The sequence below is a fragment of the Triturus cristatus genome, chromosome 8, assembly GCF_964204655.1.
Source record: "Triturus cristatus chromosome 8, aTriCri1.1, whole genome shotgun sequence".
Classification (NCBI taxonomy): domain Eukaryota; kingdom Metazoa; phylum Chordata; class Amphibia; order Caudata; family Salamandridae; genus Triturus; species Triturus cristatus.
The window spans coordinates 1,457,474,590-1,457,501,375 of NC_140591.1; the positions used below are offsets into that span (position 1 = coordinate 1,457,474,590).

At 40.3% G+C, this 26,786-nt stretch overlaps 1 protein-coding gene across 2 annotated transcripts in view; it reads right to left on the minus strand.

The window, feature by feature from the left end:
- Nucleotides 1-26,786, minus strand: part of ACER3 (alkaline ceramidase 3) — a 252,810-nt gene that overhangs the window by 22,464 nt on the left and 203,560 nt on the right. For both annotated transcript variants that reach the window (XM_085623262.1, XM_085623263.1), the window contains exons 5-8: nt 21,849-21,930; nt 21,452-21,487; nt 1,254-1,312; nt 976-1,077 (exon numbers count right to left, since the gene is read on the minus strand). In XM_085623262.1, the coding sequence (XP_085479388.1) occupies nt 976-1,077; nt 1,254-1,312; nt 21,452-21,487; nt 21,849-21,930 (279 nt within the window). The remainder of the gene's footprint in view (nt 1-975; nt 1,078-1,253; nt 1,313-21,451; nt 21,488-21,848; nt 21,931-26,786) is intronic.

Here is a 26,786-nt window from a genome sequence, read left to right on the forward strand (position 1 = left end):
GTGACAATATGCCCAGACTTAAAATTTCAAAACAAATGAAAGAAAAACTCATTGGGCAAGCATTCTCAATATACACATCTAGGATCTGGACTCAAATCCCACAGTATACCAGACCTGTTATACCACCCAAGTAGTTCAGAGAGGCACTATAATGAACTCCATATTGATAAGATCATCACACACCCTCCTGTCTCAAGAACAAATATCTATACCTCCTACCACCCCTTCTGACAAACTACAATACTAAATCATTCCCTAGCTCTATGCCCTAGAACAAAACTTATCCCGCTTTACTATACATGGCACACCACTGCTTCATACCTAGCTTCATGCTTTATAAATACCACTTGATATGTAAATTAACATTCAATGTCTCAATACTTATGCACTTGTATTCCACTTTTTAAAACTGAGGCTGCAATTCTTTAGTTCACCACTGTTCATTGATTACATTCTCATGGTACTAATCTTTAGGATAGGAATGGGCAGTCTGCAAATCCATGCCAGACCGGGGAGCCATCTTTGTGGGATCTTAAGCGCATTTGTGGCCCACAAGCTCCTGCAAAGGATGCTCAGCAAGAAGGACTTCTTGGAACTCAAAGAAAAAACTATGACTTCCAACATGACGGGAACTACCCTAATATTTGACCAAGATCATGATAACAATTTTGAAATCTTTATATCATAGGATCCAATCTCCCTCAAGAGAGATGGTACTTGGAAAAGCAACCACAAACGATTTTAGAGATACTTTAGTATCAGCACAGACATGTCTATTGTCTAGTGCATAATGAGAATAAATAGCTTTTCATTATTGAGAAAGACATTCTCAATCCATTTTGTACAGCTACAGATATTTTCCAGAAACAAATCAATTCAATGCATGTTAGCATCTATCAAATAAGAAGCGATGAAAAACAAAAGCATATTCTGACAAACAGAAGAAATGGTATAAAAAGTTATCGTAAAACTCACCTCCATGTCTCACAGAAAATGTTGTCTATGTTCCAAAGTATAAACCCTAATAAAAATAATCCTAATGATGTATATGCGAGACCCCTAAGCCATGGGTACACCCTGTGGATACAAATAAAGATTGTTAGGTAAGATGCTAATGATAGAATCCTTGCATTCCATTATGTACAATAAAGTCTTTTTATTTGCAAAGGTTGCATTTAGAAGTATAAACAATAACAATTAATTTCAACAAATAATTCAATCCCATACCATAATAAATCTAGATTCCTACTCACCACGTAACAATGTAAACAGATCGTAGTACTAAGCAAGAAACCAGCAGCCCGTACATAACCTGGAAAGGAGAGAGCAACACCAAAAAGTAAATAACGTTTAAATATCTGTAAACACACACTATATTCAGGACTTGAAAATGGCTTGAGATAGACTTAGCAAATAAATGGAACTGGAAAACTCAAAAGTACACACTGAAGGTATGATTCACAAAGGGTTTCCCACTCATAGCGGAGGCCATAGCTGCGGGGGAGTCTCCGCATTTGTAGTGGAATCTCTGTAATGAGAATTCTCATTGCGGCGATTCGGCCACGAGTGCAGAGACTCTCCCACGACTGTGGGGCCTCATCAAGAGTGTAGAGGTCCTTTGTGAATCAAGTCCTGAGACTATGTTATTATTTTTGTTGGAGCTGTGTGTCAATGGCAGGCTAGACATTGCCAGATCTGTATGTGTGTGAAGAAATGTATAATTTTTGTAATATTCAGTTAGAATTGGTGGCTTTTTCCTAGGGGAAGCAGCAACCCTTTCCTGGGATTCCTAAAGCTTTATGGGTGAGATCTAAATTCAGAGGCTACTTACCGCTGAATGTTCGTGTACGGTTTCACTGCCCACTCCATCTTCATACCGTTTGAGGAACTAAGCAGTGGAAAATTCCTTTGAGGTGACATTGAAGATAACAAGCACAAGCACATCCACTTTGTGGTTGTGACAGAATGCCTCTAACATTTACAGTTATGTGCGGCTCTCATAGAGCCTCCATTATTTATTTCTGTTTCTAAATGTCATACCCCACTGCTATGACATAGAAAAAGTTGATTTCAAAACTGTTAACACACTGTTGTGATGTCATAAAGTCCTTCCAGGCCAGGTGACAGGGCCCTCTGAGAGTCTGTCAGCGCAGTTCTGCTTTGAATAAAAGCAGAAAGCACAGCTGCAGGGGAAGGAAGGCCGGGAATGTGGTCTTGTTAATTAGGGATAGCAGGTAAGGTTTATTTTGTGTTAAGGCTGTTTAGGCTGTGCTAAGTATGGCTCCTCCATTACTACTCTTACCATGCATAGCAGTTGAAAGCAGGGGGAGATATAATGGGTAAAAGTGGAATTATGGGAATGTTTTTAACCTCTGGACTCTGAATGACATCATACATAGACAACAAGAGTGAAGCTCGAGTTGTCTGATGTCACGCAGAACCCCTCTGTGAAAAACATCCCCATAATTCATTGCTACCTATCTATAATTGTATATTTTGTAGTGTTTCCAGGGAGCTATATAACATAGGTCTTCAGTTTACCAGAAGCAATGCATCTGGTTTTTGTAAACAGTTGTAAAGGCAGGAAACATTTGTTATATGTGTAGCTTTGACAGCTAAGGCAACCACAAAGCCCTGTGAATGAAAGAGGGTCCGATGCTCCGAGTTTCAGATAATGGACTATGAAATATTCGGGACATAATCAAATACTTCACTGAATCCTCTCAGTTGCTAAACTCCCCGTCCTGTACTACTGGTTTCAATCTCGGCAGTGGAAGGATTGTTCATGGTTGACCAGATGGACCGTATAAATGTTCCAGGTGGACCTCTTGGACTTCAACACCAGTACCCTTACAAAAGAGTTTACAGCTCTCTCCAGACTAAGGGGTCAAATACAATGTTGTTCGTAAAGGCTCCGAACGGCATTAGATTAGTCCGAATCGGAACCCGCCTTTCCGACCGACTTGGACACTTTTCCGAATGACCGATTAGGATGGCTGGAAAGCCTTCGGACTGTCCGACTCAGTTTCCAAAGGCATTCGGAATAACCGAGTTGGTCGAAGCCGAACAGTAGCGGTCTACGGTCCTTATTTCCAGCCGAGCAATTAGGATGTCAGATTCGGACAGCCTTTCCGATTCGGCTGTCTCGACACGGATCGGCTGTCGGAATCGGACTTTGGGGGCCATGCACAGTGTGGCACGCCATGGGCTGCCCGCCACAGGGTGCAAGGTTTTCCCCAAACACACCTTTTGTCAATAATAGCCTGTGTTCTCGTTCGGAAGACAAGCTCACATTGAAGTCAATGCGAGTCCAACCGAATGATGTCTGGAAGCATTGTAATCGTTCGGTCGGACTCGCAGAACCCGATACCGTCGGAAACGATTCCGAAACCGATTTGGTCAGAATAGTTTCCGGACGACATAGTAATCAGCCCCTAAGTCACAAAAAGAGCCAAGAGACAGCGAACGATTTTAAGCAAGGGGATTAATGTTGTTACTGTAGCCAAAAATCCTGAGATATGCTCAAGTGATTCATCAGGACCTAAAAATTCTATCTACAAGTCTATCCCAAGAGGATTATATGATAGACAGTAAGCATTCATATATACAACTGGTATTTTTACTACCCGCACTACCAGGACTGGTAGTGCGGGGTAGGTCGACGAGCGACACGGACTCGGCGTGTCAAACGCAAGGAACTCCTTGCGCAGCCTACCAGGGACTGCAGTGGTTATCCTATGGAGTATATAGGGTAGACCGAGCCGCAGGTAAAAATACCAGTTTGATATATGAATGCTTACTGTCTATCATATAATCCTCTTGGGATAGACTTGTAGATAGAATTTTTAGGTCCTGATGAATCACTTGAGCATATCTCAGTTATAGTGAGAAACATGTTGACCATGACGAGGCAGTGTAGATAACACAGAACATAGACCTGAGTTACTATCACTTTACCTCATGTTTTTAATTAGGTGAGGAGACATCATAATAAAATTGTTGCGATAGTACTCCCTCCCCTATATATTTTTAATATTCATCTACATTATCATCGAGCCCCAAATTTCCATTAGAACTACCGGCTATCTTGGATATAAAAGATCTCCAAAAGAGTGCTCTCCAAACAAGAGCCCGTCGGGTATTGCACCAGCCGACTCGACGTAGGAGCAGCCCGATGATGTTACATTACATCCTGAAGGGTATGTGATTCACAATATCCCGATGGCTGTGTGAGGGCTCCAATATCCATAACAGATACCTCCTTACATGGTACGTCCTCTTCCCATCCCCTTTAGGAACAGCTTTGTCACTTTTATATTGCGAGATGCTAGATACCCCATTATTCAGCAGCGTGCTGGAGGTTCCTGTTCTGGCAGTGAAACACAGCTGAAAGTTCTCACGGCAGGAGCCAAAACAAACACTTCCAAATGATGAAGTTACAGATATCCTGTGTAGACTTTGCCACAAAGTTTCAAAGGAATTGATGGAGCAGGTAGTGCAAAATTTTGTATACCTCCTCTATTTTTGCATGAAAATACTAATTATATAATCTATTAACTATAATATTATTAAACCAGTATTGCATGTATACTAATCAACATTATTAAAACTTAAAACTACACATGGGATTTGCTATTTGCATGGCTAAATAACTTTTATAACTAAAATCTGTATGCATATTAATGAGTAGTATATGTGGTAATAGAATATTGCATGATATATGTTGCTTTGTGATGTTGCATCATCGAGGAGGACCGAAAAAGGTGAATATAATGGCTTTGAATGTCGCTATATGCTAGATAAATACAAGCACATAGAGGGATTAGTAAGGGGTTAACATTAGAGTCACCATTTTTATGTATCAATTATTCTTTTGTGTTTGTTTCGCTTAAGTTGACATCTGGGCCCAATTACAATATGGCAGCTGACATCGCATGCAGAATTGGCCACTGTCTCGTGAGGCGCAAAGTGAACTGCGCAAGTGCTAACAGTATCCTGAACCTCTTAGCGACCTTTGCTCATCATGTTCCCGGTCAAGGATATGAATTTGGTGGTTCGCCAACATAGGGGCGCAATCAACCTTACAGTAAACCGGAACAAGCCGACACTTTGTCCAACAAGTGACTTCACCCCTCGAACTGTACTGAGAATCTGGGAATAAGAATCGGACGATCCCAACCAGCCAATCACGACTGTCCTAAGCCTAAAAATGTATCTTCTTTAACATGAAATCATTATAAAAAAGGGTGGTAGAATAGGGAGGTGAGCTATGTTCGTGATGCCTTTCCTGATGGTCCAGATGCTGCCCGACCGTTTGATGACTGCAAACTTTTTCCAAATCCACGGGGCATGATAGATGCTTGCACGATTTCTGGTCCTTTGATAAAATTGGGGACTGAGCAGAGGACTTTGTGCTTTGGCCTGCTTTATTCGGACAATTTGCGACAGACTCAGTTATGCAGAGCCAATGAATTAGAGGATCCCAAATAGCCAGATTAGGTAAATATGATGTTCTGCGATTTACTTGAATTGATCTAGAAACTGTAAACTTTGACGAGATAAATGCAAATATAAATCATTATGAAATTTTAGATAAACGAATATTGATTAACAAGAAATAGGAGTTTGTGATTTTCATTAAGGGAAATAAGGATTCTGAGTCTTAAAATGTGTTGTAGCAGGTTCTAAATCACCATCAACCAATCCAACTAATTGGTCCGTCGACCAAGTGAGAGGAGTGCCTTGAGGTTTAGGATTAGGGATCTATAGGCAACGGATGTTAATGTATATTTTGTAAAATAACTTTTTCTCTCCCTATAGGTTATAAGGTGTCCCCCCCACATGTCCAGCACTTGAATTACTCATCCCTCCTGTGTGTGTAGACTTGTGAATGGTGATGTGTGTGAGTTGGTGTTATGGGCCCCACCAATGAATGCGTGTATGAAGGAGTGTGCGTGACGACGGGTCTGCGACACAGGGAGGATATCGGTATATGTTGTTCACCATTTTCCCAGTCTTGCGCTGGATCAGAATCAATGAGGGGATGAGATTCAAGGCGTAAATAAATTACAATGCAAACATTAAATAATGGCAAACAGTCCCAGGAACAAGATTGAAAGCAATTATATTGTCAGAAAAGACATACAAATTGAACTTCACAAAATCAGAATGCAGCATCAACCATGCTTTTAAAGTTATATACTAAATGAAAAGTGAACACTTTCCGCTTGTGAAAAATAATGTAAAACGGGACAAGTGTAGCAAGTGAAAAAAATACAAATCATCATCAGAACATAAGGTAATGGTTTTTTATGGTTTTTATGGGTATGTGGGGGGATTCTGCAAAAGATTGAGAATCCATATGCCGGGACTCCAATCGCCAGTTATCGTCCACAAGGGCACAGTCATCTGCGACAGGACAATTCCAAAAGGTTACAAGTCACGAGGTGGGCTAGAAAGTGAATTCCCCGGGAAGATGGAAGTATCCAGGAACTACAGCTAGGCTCAGAGGTCCTACGTCAGGTCCCCAAAGTACAGGCAAATAATGCGGGTGAAGGCAACAGGTCTATCGTCCACAAAGCTCATCAACATGTAGGCTACGGACGGGACAGCATGTACAAATTCAGGCAAGGTACTAAGATCAGGGTGAAAGCAAACTACCTCAAAGCACAACTGTAGCATTGTATTGGGCGGTGTGTCCAGACTGAATCAGGTGTGGGACACGCCGGTAATTGTGGCAACACCGTGTGAATTCTCAATCTCTGGCAGAATCCCGCCACGTACCCACGAAACCCTTCAGGCAGCCATCACGCTAAGTGATCTTATCTATGTCCTGATGATGACCTCCAGTCATGAAGGTAGAAACGCCGTCGACTTGCACAAGCTAAATTTGGACTTTTGAATTAAGACAGGATTCTACAAATTCCTTCATAATACATTGACTCATGAATAACTTTTTTCTGAATTCTTAACCAATATGCTGTAGCATTCTTTATATTTTTTTTACTTGCGAAGTTTAAAAACGTTCTTCACAAGCACAAAGTGGTCACCTTTTCACTTAGTACATAACTTTAAAAGCATGGCTGAATTTTGATTTGTGAAGTTCCTAGGACTGTCATTATTTAATGTTTGCATTGTGATTAATATATTCCTTGAATCTCATCCCCTCATTGATTCCCATTGAGACTTTGTCGCATGTTACTACGTTTACCCAGGTCTCTACTAGGACTACGGGTGTCTCCTGTGGTTAATTCATGAAGACTTTGCTGGCACAAACCAAATGGTCCATTAATAACTGCTCGGGGTGGATTCCATGCCATCAGTGTTAGGTGCCTTGTATCAATTACAGGCAGGAACTAACCATAAGCAATTAACTAAGGGTCCTGCACCTGAATGGACAGATCAGCCTCAACTGAATGGTCACATCACCTTTTGAACAGCACTGCAAATAACCGGAGACTTGATTCAGGCTCGCTGGGCTTTATAGGTTAGACCCAAAAGCTGGGACCCTCATCTGCACACACCTCCTTGTGACTTACTTCACATCCAAACCAGTCACAATTACTCTGGGTGCTTTGTATTCCCTAGTTTTTAGCTGGTATTTTCCCTTACAGAAAGGTACCCACTATTTGAAGTCCAGCCCAAAGGCTACGTCCCCTTGAACAGAGAGGTAAGTAACCCCCCACCGTTATTGGGCTAAACTGTAAGATTCAGCATGAATCACACAGCAGAGCACACCTCGTGATATACGAGCCTATTAGTGTGAGGTATTTAGTACAAAAGTGATGGGTGGAAAGGGATAACTCTCTGCCAAATGCACATTTTTCAAACATTTTCCATATGAAAATCAGTGATGGGTCAAAATAAGCAACCTACAGTAACCCAACGTGGAGGTTTACTTTCTCAGGTCAAGCAGCATCCCCAGTGTGCAGCAGCAGGAAGAAAGTCACTGCCAAACATGTGAGCCAAATTACAATAATATAGAGTGTTCTCTTTGCCTGGCTTTTTTGGGTCTATTTTGCCTTTCTCATTTCTTTCATCTCCACCTTATCCAAACACAAACCTTTGTGTCTACCCATTTCAAAGGCACCTGCAAATTATCAATTTCCATTTCATTTTAAATGTATGAATGTTACATTTTCTATTAGTACACATTTTAGTAATCAACATCTTTAATCAACATCAAAAGTCAGGCACACTCATCTGCCATCCTGAAATGCATTAACAAAATGTAATGTTAAATTATACATCGGTAAAAAGTTACTTTCCAGTAACAATGATTTAATATGTCGTCTTATTCCGACATTGCCCAGTCATTTTCGTGAACGTTATAATGCTCATCATTAAAAGACTCTCAGCCTAAAACTCTAATTGGGTTTGTGCAGCGGTGGCCTCCCACTGGGGTTTATCTGTTACGTTTGAGAGCAGAGAGTAAGTACCTTTTCTTAGTTTTCATATCACTTTTACTAATTGTCTCTATTCACTTATGTCCACTGGGTGATCATTATAAACCCTGCCATGCTTTTATTTGTCGCAGGGTCGGTACCAAGGGTCTTCTGTCTTTTTCCCTATCATAACTCTTTGATGCTGTTATAAAGATGCTTTTTGATTGCTATATGCTAGTTATGTTCCACAGAAATACACTTCCCCTGCATTGTTGCAGGTGGGAACACTGTAGCTGCGCTCTTGTTACAAGGGGCTGATTTTAAACCGGCCCCCAGTAACAAAACCGCCCCCCATCCTTCCGGCCCACGGGGGAAACGCCCAGTGCCCGCTGCAGCCAGTCCGGCCCCGACTGGGATGCTTCCTTTAAAATCAAGTCTCCCAAAAGGAGTAGCTTACACATTACCTATATTTTGAGGGGATTCAACTAACTCGTTCTCCAAATGTTCACCACCTTGACTCGAAATTATACAAATATATTTAGCAGGTCCATGTACTTGCTCTAGCCTGAGCCCAGCTGATTTTAAGCCTGGACAACAGACATTGTTTGATTCTGAGCAACTCAGTTGACTTCCTGTGCCTCGGACTGTCAAAAAGGAATAGTAGAATATAACAAAATGTAATGTTAAAAATAGTTTAAAATAATCACATATACTCAATATACTGCCTCGGTTTCCCTCTCCTTTCATCATCACATCCTATCCTAGTTTCTGTACTCTGATTTCAAACCCTTCCCACGAACACAATACTCCTATATTTCTCTATCTGCATTAAAAATTGTCTCTTCCTTAGAGTTGGGTTTGCTTTTCATCAAATATCACCCCAGCAAAAAATACATATGAATCCCCTGCATTTGAGCTGTCATTGCTTTGCGTTCATAAGATGTAATCACTCTGCCTTGCTCTTCTGACCAAGCCTTACCTGGATTGGTGTATCCTATACAGGCTCCCCACTTATAGTAATACTACTGTAAATGATGTCAAGGGCACCTAGAGGGTCAGGAGCTCATCTGGCAAACAACTTCAAGCTATGGTTTATTTGTTCTTTCTTCTTCGTTCAAACACATGACAAGAAACGGGGCATGAATTTGGTTGCCGGTCATGCGGTTCTGGTAGCATCGGAGCTCTTGAGTGGCCCAGAAGTAAAAGGCTGTGTTGTGATTATCTTGATAGGAGACAGGAGGACTATTGTGTTCGAGGACAATGAAAAGCCTTAGATTGAGACCACGGACTGATCTGCAAGAGTCGCTGTATGGCGGAGTCGTGGGACCAGTCTTAAAAATCTGACCCACTGAAGGAGCCCATAGTCTGAGGAGAAGCAAAGCAAAATTGCATATAATGTGCTTGACGTCCATAGGCTGAGCAGTAAAGATTTGGCCCTCAATTATTTCTCCATCTTACTGTTCAAGGGCTAATATTTGATCTTTTAATGTTATAAGATAAGCGTCAAATATTTGTACCTTTAAAAGGCATTCCCGATTTCTCCTTATGTCTTCTCTGTTGGCCACTGGTATGAATGTAAAATAGTTCCTTAAAGCCAAAGATTTACACACTGATCTTCAACATCCTGACAGTACGCTTGCCCAAATCTCATGTTCTTATTCATCTTCTTTGCAGCTATGGTGTTGTATTTGATAAACATATAAATCTCCTGGCTACGTAGAAATAAATTCCCTTCCCTATGCCGCAGTATGCCAGATCATGCCATCTCTTATTTCAAATCTGCTCCACATAATCATTGCTTCGGGCTGCAACTTTAGAAGTCATTCGGTCTACAAAAGCAACTCTCCAATCTCATTAGGTTACGCTACAACCTCTTTAAAATGCTGTCAATAAAGCTCAACAAAAAGCGGTTATATCAACAGTATTTTTTCATATTGCAAATAAAATGCTCTTTCATCCTCCGGAGGTCCGCATGTTATTGCAACGCATAATATTTATGCGCCAAGAAATATGACAATGTGCTGTGCATAATATATATACAGTAGGGAACACATGTGAAGCCAACCTAGTATACATAGAGACCAGAAGTGATGGTTAAGTCAAGTGCCTTCCTCCATATTGTTGGGAAGCTGTTTGAGGGCTGCTGTTACTCAGTACGTTATTAGCACTTACTCTTGAATCCAAGGCAAAACATCGAAATCCTTTCATGAAGCTTGAGTCGCACTTGTCGTTACTAGGTGTCCTGCTCAAGTCAAATGCAACAGCACTGACATTCTTTAGTGAAGATACAGGTCCACAAATTGTTACTAGGAGGTCCCTCCCGGGTTACGTGCAAAACCATTGCAGGTACACTTGCAATCAGTGCACTTTCACAGCACACATACTCACCAGTACTGTGACCTCCATTGGTTGTGCCACTACCGACACACATACATTCAGCACACACTTTCAATATGTGCGCAATGTTCAGTGCAGTAGTTTTTCTGTATTGTACTAGGGTGTGCTATTTGAAAACCCACACTGTGCCGGTACACACTCACCATGTGTGCGCTGCACAACACTTCACCCTTCATGTATTGTGCTTCCAGCAAGCACACACACACACTGAGTGCATGCTTCTACTGTGCATACACTGCACAGTACATCTCTCATGTAATGTATTCCCGCAGGAACAAATACACTCATCACATGTACTACACAGTTCTGCTCTATCCCTGTACTGTACCCATCCCAGGCACACATACATCCAGCGCAGAGTCACTACTCCTGCGCTGCGCAGTTCTCCACATCCACCTGATGTAGGCCAAGGGTAAGTTAAGCACACAGCAGCACAACTTTAAAAAAGGCACAGGGTAAAAAGGACCCGTTCACTTTTACTGATCATTAGACGGTATGCTGCCACCACCACGCTCGTGCTGTTCAACTCCTGGTAAAGGCAGTAGCCTTCCACCACTATGAGAGTAGCTGTTTGTGCGCCCTTCCTTGCCCGACAAGATCGCAATTCATGAGACAGTCCTATGTCATGGCACACATGCATGATTCGGGTTTAGCTATTCCACAAAAAAACATATGCATTAGGGATCCAGACAACAGTACAGAGCAGAGGACGTTTCCGTCCAAAAACGAGTGTTGGAAATAGGTGATGAACACTATTATACATAGAGATTATAATTCACTGGGATGTGCAAGTGTGTAACAAGTTCTAATGCTACAGGACTATTAATTAGGTCCATGTGTACACGTGCAAGGGCAAAATTCAGTCACTCAAAGTAAAAGCATCCAATGGCTGAAGTGGACTGGTCTGTTAAACTACACCTTCTCCAGGAGTGGGAGGGAGTATAATTTGAGTGACATGTCACTCAAACAATATTGGTTGAATTCCCCTATTTATGGATGTATTTTTTTTTTTAATCATAAAGCAGACACAACAGCTAAAGCTGTCTTTAGGCCAGAGCTAAAAATGATCCAGTGTCAACTCCTGTAAACTACAATTTGATTACCTTGCTTGACACTGAGGCAAAATACTTTGTTAACCCCTTGGTGCAAGACCTAGAGGAATGGGTTTGCTAATTACAGCAGTTTTTTAGTAATCCAACAGGTTTTCGCCCAAGAAAAGGAACTATTCCAAACATTCTTACAGTCCCGCTTTTAATAGAAAAAACACTTTGCTAAACTTTTCTGTTACATAATTGATTTGTTCATTACAAGTCTGCTATGAACAAAGTATCCAGGATTCATTTGTGGAACATACTTAGCTTGTGGGGCATACCACCACAACCATTGTGAGTAATACAGGAGCTCTACGCAGACACTTCGGTAGGACTGAAAGTGTGCACATGTCAAACAGACTCTGCAAAATTCCATACCAAACATAGGAATGTGTACTTATGCCACTCTTCTTTAACCTGCATGTCGCAGACAGGAACAGTGACTTACATAAAGTGGTGTTCCACACAAGAAAAATAGGAAAGATGCATTTAGCATCAGTACAATACAGAGACGACATAGACCTCTGAAGTAAAACACCAATAGGTCTACAAAGACTCATCACGGCGCTAGACTTCTATAGAAAGAACAATTCAATGGAGGTTAACCTGGATAAAACAAAAATTAAGATCAATGGCAGAAAAGCACAGAAATCGGATTGCAGGTTCGTGAACAATGAGAAGATCGCGAGAGTCACAATCTACAGGTACACAGGGGTTCTATTTGACGATTGCGGCAACTTTCGAGACCACCAGTTATCTGTGAAATTGAAAGCTCCCTCATTGGAATTTGCCCTGAAGACACTACTAAAGACGTTGAGTGGCACCTCTCTTTAAGCCAAACTAATGGTTATTAAAACCGAATTCCTGCCTCACTGGCATATGGAATTGGCATACTGTGCAAGAAAATGTCAGTTTCTAGACTTGGCAGTTACAACCTTTCCAGACAACCCTGCTGCCTTCTGCCTTCCAGCGTTTGTATCTCAAGCACAAATGACACTAAAAAGTAGAGCACGTCAAGTTACTTTTTTTAAAGACCAGTCATAAATTGCAATACCGCCCAGCTCCATTGTTAAACTACCATATAGCGAGTCACGGTAAGAAAAATCTATGGGGAGATAACCTGTAATCTGCACCTGAAACGGTGAACATGAAAGAAGAGTAGGAGGCGACAACGGGCACAAACCAGTTCAAAATGATTGCTATTAAAAACAAGAAAACAATGATCTCACATATAGAGGGTAAAATTGGTTTATGCAAGCGACTGCATGCTTGGGTGGTCATCCATACTATGGTCTTGGCTATGGTCCATCATACTTTGGCAAATTCTATGCTTTATATATAAATCTAAAATTAATACAGCATCGGTTTGGAGCACTTCCAACAAAAGACCAAGCACCACAGGGAGTCAGACCACCTGGTACCTTTGAATGCAGACTCTTTAAATATAAGAGAGAAAGTCCATCCTGCATGTTATGTACTCGTCCGGCACTTCTGAATGAACGCAAAATGCGGATTTTGCAACTTTCTCATTCAGCAAAAACGTGCACATACCGACAAGCATATATTCAATGCCTGAATGGTGATTACTGCCAACTAAATTCTAAATTTGTCAGGTTTATGGTCATTGTAGAATTAAAGCTCCAGAGGGGGACAGTAAAGAAAGACTACTAAAGATGCATAGTGACTAGCCATCCCAAACTGTGGCCACTTCCCACCGCATTACAAGACCCAACAAATGAATTGATTTTATATTTAGCCTTTAGGTCCATAGTTTTATTAAAATGTCGATGATATAATCCCTATATTTTATTGGGAATGATTTGCAACTGCAAGGGTTTTAATTCACTATGCATTAAACTTTATATTTACTTTAAACCAAGGTGAGTCGCACTCTGTGAAAAGCTTTTGCTCTTTTAGGTGCTTGACTATTTGTGAATGTGACATAAGTAATTAACAGTCAAGGTAGACTGGTAACAATTTGCACCTCAAGCTACGTCCGGGTTTCAATTGAAGAGCTGAAAGTGAAAGTTACATCTACCTTTTACTGCAAATGTTTATTTATTAGCCTTGGAAAATCTGAACACAATGGCCAGACAGCTTGCTCTGGAAACAAAAAAGACATTTGCACATTCTGTAACAGAGAACAAAAAATATGCCTGAACCCTTACCCTATCCAAGTACCAATTACACAAACATACTTGCATGGAGACATGTGATGCAGTTTTTGAAATTATATTTTTTCAGCGGTGAATGCCAAAATGAGTGAAATCACAAAGTTGGCAGGTGCGTGCTTAAAGGTTATCAGACGCACAATGTGACTCTGCCTTTATGCCTGCGCGGTGCCTTCTGGGGCAAGGAGTGGGTTCGACAAAAAAGCTGTAGCTGTAATGGTGGGTCGCCGAATCGAATGTTTTTTTGGGATAATTTTCTTGGTGGCTTGGGGGGGGGGGGGGTGGTTTTCTATTTCTGATAGTTATTGATGAGACATAGCACTCTGCAATATGATGGAATACGATTGGTATACTCAAAAAAAAAATTCAGTCTCCAGAAAACATGTTCTGGTGGTTTCATCAAATTTTCAATGACACGTGTTTTCTACAGACTTGCAATATTCCAAGTAGCTTTTCAAGCTTTAATTAGGTATTTGTTAATGACGGTCATGCAATCAGACTCATTTAATGAACCACCCCGATCCAAACAGCCTGACTGTTTATAGAACAGGCTTTGTTATAAACAGAATCCAGTGATGACCACTATGGACATATAACACATGACAATAACTAGCAAATGCCAATGCCTGGCATCAATTCACCATGACAATTATGAGTTTTGGTGCATTCATTGCTTCTTCAAATGTAATTAATGGCAAAGTGGCGAAAACCACCCGTATGTATTAGTATCCGGCATGACCCCAACGTGAGCATGTGCATGCACTGTTACTATTGCTAACTGCATTCATTTTTTTTTTCACAACAGATTTTATTGTTGACAGGCAAAATGAGCCCAGGAGAGTCCAGGGCTATACATCATATACATGATATGGCATTAGTAAAGATGTCCACTTTTTACGATAAGTTCGTTGAAAAAGTGAGAATACATAGGACTGAATCAAACAAAAAGAAACATCATAAACAAAGAACAGCAGTGTCACAACGTACATATAAGTGATATAGAACAACGATTGCGATAAGTCAGTATAAGTACAATGAATCACAAGGCGCATACCCAACTGTGGATTGTCAAGGCAGATCCTCGGTATAGAAGGCCGGGGGGAGAGGTTCAAGATATAGACCTCGATAGTCGGCCTATCGCTTCCATATTTTGGGATGTTTCTAGGGGCATCCCTGTGCCTTAAAGATCGGAATTTCCAGCACCATGGAGAAATCAAGGCCTCGCTTCCATGTCCAAACAGAAGGCGAGGAAGTCGCCTTCCAAGCCATGGCAATGTTGTGCTTTGGTAAGGTAAGCCCCAGAAATAGCAAGTGTCGTTTGTATCTATTACCTCCGATCCCGTCGGTAATGTGAAGCATAGTTAGGCGGGGAGACCGTGGAACATCCCACCCCAAGACCTCAGAGAGGTAGGTCAGCACCCCACGCCAAAACCGCGAAAGGGTAGTACAAGCTAACTGCATTCATGACTTGCTATAAAAATACACACGTTTAGGGAAGCTGACCTTAAGTGACTGATTAATTTCGAGGGTTCTGGTGAAGGAAAGTAGGACACATGCCTTTGGAAAGCTTTATCAGAATAAAGACTTTGATGTGGATATACTGTTTGATCAGCAAGCAGTGAGTGCGTTTCATGGCAGAAATGTAGGAAGACCTCTTGAGTCCAGCAGCATAGATATTATCCAGAGGCAGATACAATTTTGAACAGAAGAGCAACAATCGAGTCAGGACAAGGTCACATCAAGGAGCAATACAATTTCACGTGGAGAGAGTATGAACTAGGTATTTCATGCGGGATCCTTTGGTGGGAATCGGTGACCTTATTACATTCATTTGTGGCACAAAGAATAGACCAGCAGGGACACTTTCAGTGCACCAAGATGACAGACTTACTGGAGTCTTGGAAGCTGGCCCTACAGGGAGGCCAAGTAAATATTTGAGTCACAGGAGGCTGGTGGCAGAGGAAGTTGACATAAGCTAGGTTCACCTAGTGGATGTTGTGAATGAGAAAAGAAGCAAACAGTGCTTGCTGCACCATCAATTCCTCAGCAATACCTTCATGAGATGATCATCACTTAATGTGACCAACTCCAATCAATGAAAAAAGCTTTCTTAATCATGATTCACACCATTTCATTCTGCAAATGCCCACCACAGCGATGTGGCAAACCCACAGTAACTATCACAAGCTAGACATTCTGCGTCATGGAATTCGGTTTCTATAATCTCCCACAAGAGACATTAACTCACTAACCACAGAGTGCTAGGAGATCATTTTCAAAGACAGAAAACTGAGCATGAAATTGGTGTTGCTATGATCTACAAGGACGTACTGGGCTGCAAGGCCACACCCGCCATTGGATTTAATCCCCATCCTGCAAGGGAAAGGGAATGGAACACCCTCACTTTTGGGGAGAGTAGTAAAAAGGCTTTCTCCATAGTGAAAAATGTTGTCCCTATGGACAAAAAAGAAAAAAATGTGCATTTGCACAGATTGATGCATTTCTCTTGTGCTCGTATCCTATGCTAGTGAATTGCCCACGGGGAATAAAAAATCTCTTAGGACCTTTCCAGTTGTATGGAAACTAGCTACGCTGGAGTAATTTGCAAAATTTCATTTTACCCTTGTTATGGAAAATTCCTGAAACTACGCCATTGTGCAATATCACTTAATTGCATGGACTTCACAGTGAAAATCTACCACAAATGTACCATTCACCATAAAAATGTACCATGAACGCACGCAAACAACAGAACTAGAGTGGTTGTTGACGCTTTTGTTTTTAGCACCATTTTTTAAGAGCAAAATGCATACTTGCGTCAAAAAATGTAAGCATGGATGCATTTCTTGCTAAAATATAGCTCTAAGTGATGGATTTCCAGTTCATGTAAATTGCATAATTTTGATGAAAATTCACGTTATTACGCAACAGCAAATTATGCTAATTTTGCACAACCCTATTGAAAACCTGCACCTGGCACAGCTTTCCAGATGTACTGCTGACAATGTTTGTGAATTGAAAAAAAAGTAAAAACCTGTTCAGGGGATCCCCTCATCCGTAGCAGTCTAATAAAAGTTAGTAAGAGATTCACCTCGGCGTCTGGCATTAGTTTTGGTGTGCCACAAGGATCCATTATGGCTTCACTACCATTCATCTTCGATCTCAATCTTCTGTCTAACATGGTCTGTATACGCCAGTAAGCGGAAGTCACAGATATAGCGAAAATGTCAGACCATTAGCAAGTCCTTTCTCTGGAGTCCTACCTCTTGAACATACAATACTGAAAGAGAAAAAACGTCCCACGAATAAGCCCTCAATAGAAGGAATTTACCCATGAAGGCAAGAAAAACACAAACTCAACAAATACTTTCTGAATTAATTCTCTTGCAACAACTTTCTTCCAACCCTGCACCAATTGTGAAATCTTTAGGTTTCACTACTGACAACACTAAAGACGCTGCAACCCAACACCAACAAACTGGCCCAATCCACAAATGGCATCCTCCATGCACTGAGCAAAATAAAACATCCCCTGACCAGCTAAGAACTAATTTCCTGCCTGAAGTACGGCAATATGGTTCTTGTTGGGGTTCCTCAGGTTTCCCTCTTAACCATCAAGGCAGTTTTTCACAATATGGCTAGGAGGATATCTTCGATAAGGAAATTCAATCACACGTCAAGAATAATGAAGGAACTGAATTGGCTTCCGATCCATGCCAGAATTAAGTTAAAAATAGGTGGCCTGACTCACTAGCCCTTCATCTAGGTACACCTACTTGTATCACCTCTTCCTAATTCTTCTTCTTACAAACACCAGCCTTTAATCCTTCACTAGCCATGAAAAAGTCCCTCAGCAGCACCACATCTAGATCTGCTCATCTTAAGGAAGCTAACAAAAACCTCCTTGCTCAAGATCCATGTTAGCCGATTGCACAGTTTTAATCCTCTCTGGGTGTCACACACATCCTTTCCTGTTATTCTACATGCTTGTTCTTACTCTTCTAATTTCCTTCTCCACATTGTATTCCTCTAGTTAATTGTAAAGCATAATTACGCCTTCTAAGTATAGTATAGTTAAGCACAGCTAGTAAGGCTATTAGATGCTTATGGAAGGTAAAACATGGCCGCAGTGGGTGTGGTTGAGCGCTTGACCAAGATCCACTCATTAGATTCATAGCAGGCCAGGGGATCTCCTCCTAAGCGATGGCATCAGAACAGATCACCACTGCTAAAATAGCACAATGCTTATGCTTATCCATGACTAACATAACTCAGTCACACTGTTGGCTTCAAAGCTGCCTTGGACAGCATTTCTTTTTTAAACACAGGCTGACACACAGACAACGATCTCTCTCTCACACTCACGGGATCTAGTAGGGAAAAGAAATACGAAACCTAATTCTCCGCTATCCTCGGTAGACGGTCATAAGACGTTCTTATGCAACCCAAGAAGAACTTAACGCCACAGCTAGTTACTTAAATCATGGTTCAAGATAAATAGCTGACAACGAATTATTCAGCTGACAACGAATTATAAAGTCTATCAAAGAAGAGACAATCTTTTGAAAATTTATTTAGGTAGAAAGAGCAAGACTGTTTGATATAATACAACACAGAGTTACTCATTTATTTGAAAGCAGTGTCTATGAAGTGAATTTTGCCAATGCTTGGCATGTGGGCTAATTGGATCCAGCTACTGATATAGACTGTTTTCAACACAGCGGCTTTGAAGAAAGCAGCGGGACTGATGTAAATAGGAATATTTAAATCCAATTATAAAAGAAACATACTTGCCTTGTTTATTAATAACTGCCAAAAAGAAATTCAAAAGCAATGCACAAATTCAGCAATTTCGACAGTCATCTAAAATATTTTAAATGAGCTGAATGGGGTGTTTGATAAAAAAAATAAAAATAGCCTGTAACATTTTCTCTTCCAGCTCATCGGCTAGCACAGTGCGCGCCTGCCAAGCAAAGAAAGGGCGCATTCAGTGTTCCAAATTAATTAAAAACCGGCATCCCACTAGGGTACATAATTAAATGGACATGCCTGTGTTATAAACTATTAATAATAACAATAATCCAATTCAAAATAAAATCTATTTCGTTACAAAACTTGATACAAAAATAAAACATACTGTAACATTCTAACAGCTGCCAACACCCAATAGGCTATTGTCATTAGTGAATATTTAAAAAAGTGTCAGTTCTAAAACTTCTAAACACCAAAGGTTATGGAAAGATGTAGAGGTGGGTAACAGTATCCCTTAATGTAATTGTTCCTTGCAGGAGTAGCAAGGTTAAACAATTAAATCACTTTCATCTGAAATGACTGAGCACGTGACCTGAACAGCAATGCATGCCAGACTCTTCTTTCTTGCTTTTCTTTATAATAAACAAATACAGTTAAAAAGAGCCCAGGATTCCTTCTTGTGTTAAAGTGGTAAACTCAGATTATTGCCACTACTGTGTTTAATGTGCGTTTTTAACACGGTTCACACCAGTGGGGTCTATAACTAGTGACCACCCAGCCTCAAGGTTGCCCTTTCATTTGCATGCCAAGTCTTTTACACAAAGTGCTGCACACCTGTTAACCTCATAGATCTGTTGTGTTTAACCTTTTGACTTCTATTGTCTCCCACTTAATTATTACTGGAATCTGGGAACCTCCACCGAATCATTTTTGGAATCGGGGGGCTCCACAGAGTCATTACTAGAAGCCGGCGGCCTCCACTGAGTCACTACTGCGAGCCAGGGATCCCAGCTTGAGCAATTTTGAGGATTTAAACCTCAAAATAATATACACAAATATAGAAAGAAGCTGGTTAAAAAAATACATACATTCATACATACACACATAGAGAGCTTTGGGTCAGCCCTCTTCATCCATTGGTCTGTTCACGCGTCATACATATTTTCCTTCCATCCACCAGGAAATACAGGCAACGGGTCCGCACTCTTCATCCCTTGGCTTTCTTGCACTGTGAGTGACAGCATTTCACCTGATCACATGCGCACATACGACTAGTAAGAAGTGCACTCCTATGCCACGGTTGATGCACTATTTACAATTTATCCTGTCAATGTTTTTTCTCTACATTCATTGTCCTTTTTACATCTTTTACTCATGGTTGAGTATTTCAAACTATGGGCCTGATTAAGATCTTGGTGGTACTCCCGCCGTCCCTCCGTGGCAGCAGTTTCAAGTACTCCGTCCGTATTTAGATGTGTGCTGGCTCTGTCGCCATCAGGCCGGTGGTATTCCGCTGAGTCAATTTAGATCCGTGTTGTGCTGGCATTGTCCTAGCAGCGGTTTGCTGATGAAATGAGTGCCTGGTGGAGTTGAGACTGGCAAGTACAACTTATTTTCATGTCAATACACATATATATTTGTAAAAGTTGTTTACCTTAGATCCCGGCGACAACGGAGTCGTTTGACATCGTGGAGTAGTCGGAGCTGCAAAAAAGGGACCTGGACGATGGGGTTCAAGACCGAAACGGAAGTGGAAAACTGTAAAAAAAAAAAAAACGTACGTTCGTGCCTCTTTTCCGTGGATTCCGCCAACTCACGGTAGGAGGTATTCCCACCACAGTTGTCTCAAAGGAAAGCCCAATCATGATTGCTCGGCGGTCATCTTGGCTGGACTCCCGCTGACAGCCGTTTCAACCTATGACGCCATCGAAACGGGTGAGAATTCCTGGCAGAGTTGATCCATTGACCCGCCAGCATATAACTAGAGTTGGCGGACCACCAAGTAGGCGGGCGATGAATCAGTTGAAAATGTGGCGGTGGGACCAATACCACCAAGATCTAAATCAGGCCCTTTGTCAGCTTCCAGGTCTTCGAAATGAATAGTAAAAAAGTTTGTGCCAATAAGAATACTTTTTACGATCTCCAACCTCAGAGGGCTGACATTGGAATCCTAGGTATGTATTTTGCTCATTTTCCTATGATTCCGAAGGTTCTGGCTCAGATGTCGTGTCAAAAAGTGAATCGGATTACACCAGTGTGGAGAGCTACAGCATGGTTTTCCGTTTTAATGGAGTATCTATGGATTATTTCAAATCTCCTTCTCCGAGATCCATACCTTTTCCACCTGAAGAGCACTGCTCATACTTTGACACAGGGTTATTTAGTGACTGGCCGCAAGCAGGGTTCAAAACTAGATAAATAATCTTCAGAAATTTTAAAAAGGAGCACCAGTATTTAAAACAAGCAGAATTCACTGAAATTACTTGTAAACATTCCTAAAAACAAACCATTGCAATTGCAAACGTATCGTCTGTGTGTTCAAACTGATTTAATTTAAGACTATAAAAACTGAAAATAAATGCTAAATTCTAATTTGACATTCAAAGTAACATTTAACCTACATATTTTCAATACTGATCTATGGATATGAACTCACCTGATGAAATACGGGTTCTTTCCATCTTAAATAAACCTGTAACAATACAACGAAGAACAATTAAAAATAAAACAAATTCAGATAACTTTAACTTCTGTTTCACTTTCGCATAGTTCAGGTACCTCTGCCAGAAATATACTACAGTAGGATGTAATTAGAAAACAATTGTGGCACTGAAATTGTCATGCACTTTAACCAACTGCTGTAAACATGAAATGCACGTTTTACATTTTAATTTATCATTTTAAATTAACTTGAAAATATTCAATTCTGTGTGAGGGCATCCATAATGGGGGGTGGGGGAGGGTAGGTTTTTCTACACAATGCTAAGTATACATTTGACAAAAGTCATGGGCAATTAATAATTATGAAGCGTAAAAATGTGAAGGGCACTTACTGTAGTTACTGTTAAACTGAAAAGTAGTAGTATAAACATAAGTGCATAATTGTATGAGTTTCTGGATTTGAAACATTCATACCTGGAAGAAAAGCATGAATTTGCACGTTAGAACAATGTGGCAGTGTATGCAAGAACAGAAAAAATATGCATTATGCAGCTTACATAAAAGGAATCAAACAATTTAGAAAAGTTATTGGACACAGAGCTGGACACTTACGCATCACAATACAGCACATAAAGAAAAATAGGAATTATGACATCTCAGAGTCAAGCTGTAGAAATATTGCAATTACATTATAAGCAACCATATGGAAAAGTGGTTTGATTAGGGCAGGGTGGGATCTACAGCAAAGCAATACTAGGTTGATATCAGCAGGCAAATGACTCAATTGTCAGGACAGGAGAGGCGGAAAAATGTTATTTCACACAAGATGGGCAAATCCCTGCCCCAGGCCCTGGAGTACCATAGAACATAAGACACAGTTTGAGCCAGATAATGTCCTGATGGTTTCAACCCCATCAATCTGTCAGATCATTTCTTTCCTGCCATCACTTCAACTACATCACTACTTCGACTGCCATTACTAAGATTCAGAATCACTTTCACCAAAATAACTGGACTTACACTCTTAAGGTAAGTGTAATTTAGCTTTTAGGCTATTATAGTCTTATCTAATTTTAATTTATTTATTTAATTTAGGGTTACAATAAATGTTACTTAAATTCAAGTCAATTAATGTTTCTGTTTAATGTTAGTGTTCATTATTTTAAATTAAAGGTTAGGTTTATAATTACGTATTGTTTTATTTAATTTAGCTAGTGTTATTATTAATGTAATTTATTATAATTTAATATAGGGCTAGGTTCAGGGTTAACCTACGGGTCAGAATAAGATTACTTTGTTTTTTATTTTTTTCAATTTAGGGTGTATTTGGTTAATTGAATGTTACCTTTAACATTATGGTGAGTATTAGGTGACGCATTGGAATTGTATTTCATTTTATTTAAGACTGATAATAATTTAATTTAATTCAGTGTTAGGCTTAATTGAGCCTTAGGACTTCAGTGCTTTTTCTGATTAATCAAGAGGTTGAAATATAGGACTTTTCAAAAACAATGTAAAATGATAGGTGACCAGCTATTCTAATGATAGACTGAGTGAGACTCTGCACAAATGGTTTGGCAATGCAACTGAAGGGCCTCAACAAACCTTTTGACTGTGACCGGCACCAGAGATGACAATAGTCAATATTAGGGAGGATACATAAATTGAAAGAGTAATTAAGTGAGACTAATGCATAAACAAAGAGCAGCAATAAAAAGAAGACAACGATCTGTAAATTATCTGCTGAGGGGTGGGACAGAATAGGAAAAATATAGAATATTAAAACAATATTTTCTACAAGAATTGTCTTACAAAGGTGGTGAATAAATGTTCCACCCTTGTCTTTTGCAATCAGAATAACATTCCTTTCTCACAGGAAGGTTCTATCATTTTCCTTTGAGAAAAATACTCTGGCTAAAGACTACTAGGTTCCTAGCACATCCAAAACCTCTTTCCAAGCACATTACTGCACAATGTGACTTCCATTTAAAACACGGTGACTTCATCTGCAACAAAAGTGTATATATTGTGAGCAGACCGTTACTTTTGTTAAAATCCAGCACCACAATAAGATAACGGAACACACAGTTGATTGTACCTTCCTTTACAACATGGACTCCAGCAACCTGTAATTATAACCCAATCAAAGACTGATAACTCCATGATCACACTTAACCCTTTACATTATAGACACAAAAGAAATCTAATCCTAGTATGGCTGTTACTGCGCCATATAAGAATATTCAAAGAATTATCTAGGCAAAAATGACTTGCATGGCTAGAAAAATACAACCATCAAAGGATGTAATTGAAAACCCTGCTTGATATTCAGCATCAACTGAGTATACCCATACCAACTGAGTATACCCATACCAACTGAGTAGACCCATACCAACTGAGTATATCTGGTTATTTGGGCCTAACTGTGTAAATTTAAGGCAAAATTCCTTATTCCCACGTTGGACTGATGCGTGCTTCAATGAAGACAATGGCCTGGCAGAGGGTCAATAATTAAACAATATTATCCAAGGGGCAGGGCATTCCCAGGTAGTTATTGACTCGGGGGGGGGGGGGGGAAGAAGGTCAGATTTTAGTGGATTGGAATGGGACCCATAACAAAACCTTACTCAAATCATAGTGCTTGATAGACCGGTTAAAAGCAAAGGCACTACTGTAAGATAGAATGCACATCAGGGGTACTGGTGAGCTAATGAAAGAATGAATACACATTATCCCCCAAAGAATATTCACTTCCACTATGAAATCTAACTCATTTTCCATGACAGCTGATGAATAAGATAACACTATCACTGCAAGGGACTGTAGCTATTTGACTCGATAGATGTGTAACGTCAAACTATTATCTACTTCATAAACAGTAATTTAATAACTAAAAGCTGAAACATTGCCCCATAACCATACCACGGTATCGCTCAATATTCATATTTCTACATAATGGCAGTGACCCAGTTTAAACTACAATCCATAGATGATTTAAATAAATATATGCCACATCACCCTGAACTGACACTTCCTATACATTTTTAGTTATTTGCAGATTTATTTAGAGTGGAAATAGACCTTGACCTGGTGTCCGAGTACTAAACAAATATAGCAATCATCAAACAGATTAAGAATGTTTTATATGGTAAGACACAGGCAATTACATGGTAATGTAAAATTGGCATATGTTAATATATTTGTAATTACATTATAGTCCAATCTTATATTGGCCACTAGGGCACTAAGAACAAGCCAAAACCATAGAACCTGGGCTTGGGCCTTTTTAGCCATGCTATTGGCCTTTGCGTGCGTCTTTTTTACAAAGACAGCATGCAATTGGCCAAAGGCGGGCGCATTGCTCCGCCCATGGCCTATTGGTGTCGGTTACCCGCACCGCTGGCCATGTGGTTTCAATTATCGTGCCCAGACACGGGCGCGATAATTGAAACCACATGTCTGGCTGTGGGGCGCGCTCGCGCGCACCACTCTTTTTCCTTCTGGTTTACCCTCTTTCTAGACTTTACATTCTGCTATTGCTACTTTTGGTTCTCAGATCATTTATTAAATATTTTTTACCGGTTTCATTACATCATACGTTTGCACCTTAACACCGTTTAGTTACTTGTTTATATATTAAAGTTTATGTACACAAGACGAGTTTACGTCACATTCACTTCCGGGTGTTAGTGCCCGGGTTCACTCTTCGGGACACTGTGCATCTTGCGTTTCGAGACTATATCAACCTGTTACCAAGTAAGTGCACCCTGGCCACCCAACCGTTTATGTTATGTCCTTTACTCGATAGGGATTGTATTTAACACCCTGCTCGTTTTCTTTACTGTCACTCGGGCAACGGAATCATTTACGGTTGTCATGTGAGTTTTGTTACCGCCATGATTTTCAAGCATGCACCCGGCACTTTTGTACGATCACGGTCTTGATTTAGCTAAATTCACCATTACGTTTGGCACACCGCCGCACTTACCATAGAACCGATCACGCTCATCACATTACTTATGACTTCAAAGGATGGCAGTGTAATGCATGCACTTGATTTTGTACACCACAGACACATCCTGTGTTTCATCACGTTTTCGGCACGATCTACGCCCCCCTTTACGCCATAACCACATTAACATCGAATCTTCTATGTCGTATCAACTGCCATTTAGTTTTATTTATAGACTTGGAAATAGTTTGGTTGACAGCTGCGTGTGCATGGGTTAACGGTGATCTATATTAAGTCATTTTTAATAATACTGCAGGCCGTCATAATATTGTTTGTAACCCATTAGCACTCTGAAATTACAGCCCATCCTACATTGTTACTGTGATTGAGGCTTTATTACCATATTCTCAAATTGCTTGTCTGCCATAAAGCTAAATAGGCAACAGGTTACTGAAGGAAGGTCATATATTTCCTGTTGTGATCTGATAATGGAAAGTTGCACTGGTGGGAGGCACAACTTCGGAGAGAAACAGCATTGTCAGTGATAGGGCCTTTGTGAATGTGGGTCGGATCTTGTGCAGATTGGCGATTGTGGGACAGCAGCGGAGGACGCACTTGAATTTTTAAAACTTTATTTAAGGTTTACAGCATACCATACACAAGTTACACTATTAGGCGATAGATTTTGCATCCTGACCACAAGTGCTCCCCCGGCCTCCGCGATACGCCCCGGTATACCACCAAACTATAGTCTAGATGATCCCAAGGACTGGGCGTGCCAGACTTTTTGACTTTCTAGCATTCTCTACATCACCAATTGATTACTGTTAGTTAATGCACAGTTGCAGTGGAGGCATTGTATGGTGGCAGTTCTGTACACTTTGTATTTGGCCTAATTACACAGGCGGTGCTCTACTTTTAATTTTTTTTTTTATTGTTTTTGGATAGAAGCGAAAAGAAAACAAAGTAAAAAAGCATTTGCAATGCAATATGTCTCGCATTTAGAAACTTTGACCTATTGGTATTGTTAATGACCATGCCTTCTATTATTGCAGGTTTTTTAAACACATAAATAAAAGGCAGTTTCATTTAGATTGCCAATAGCTCAATATCTTGCTGTTACGAGACCTATTGCATTGCAAATGTTTGTTTCTACATATGCTCATGATAATCAAGGAACAATCATCAAAGATCTAATAAGTATCACTTGAAGTAGTCAAATTTCTGAAATATGTTCTAGCTGTCAAGGTGAATACAAAATTATTGTGGACTGGTAATTGCATAGCAATTCAGAATTCATATGGGGGTAAGTCGCTAGTAATCTCATTGTAAACACATAACAAATCACCCAGAGCGAACAAATGTTACATAGTCAGAC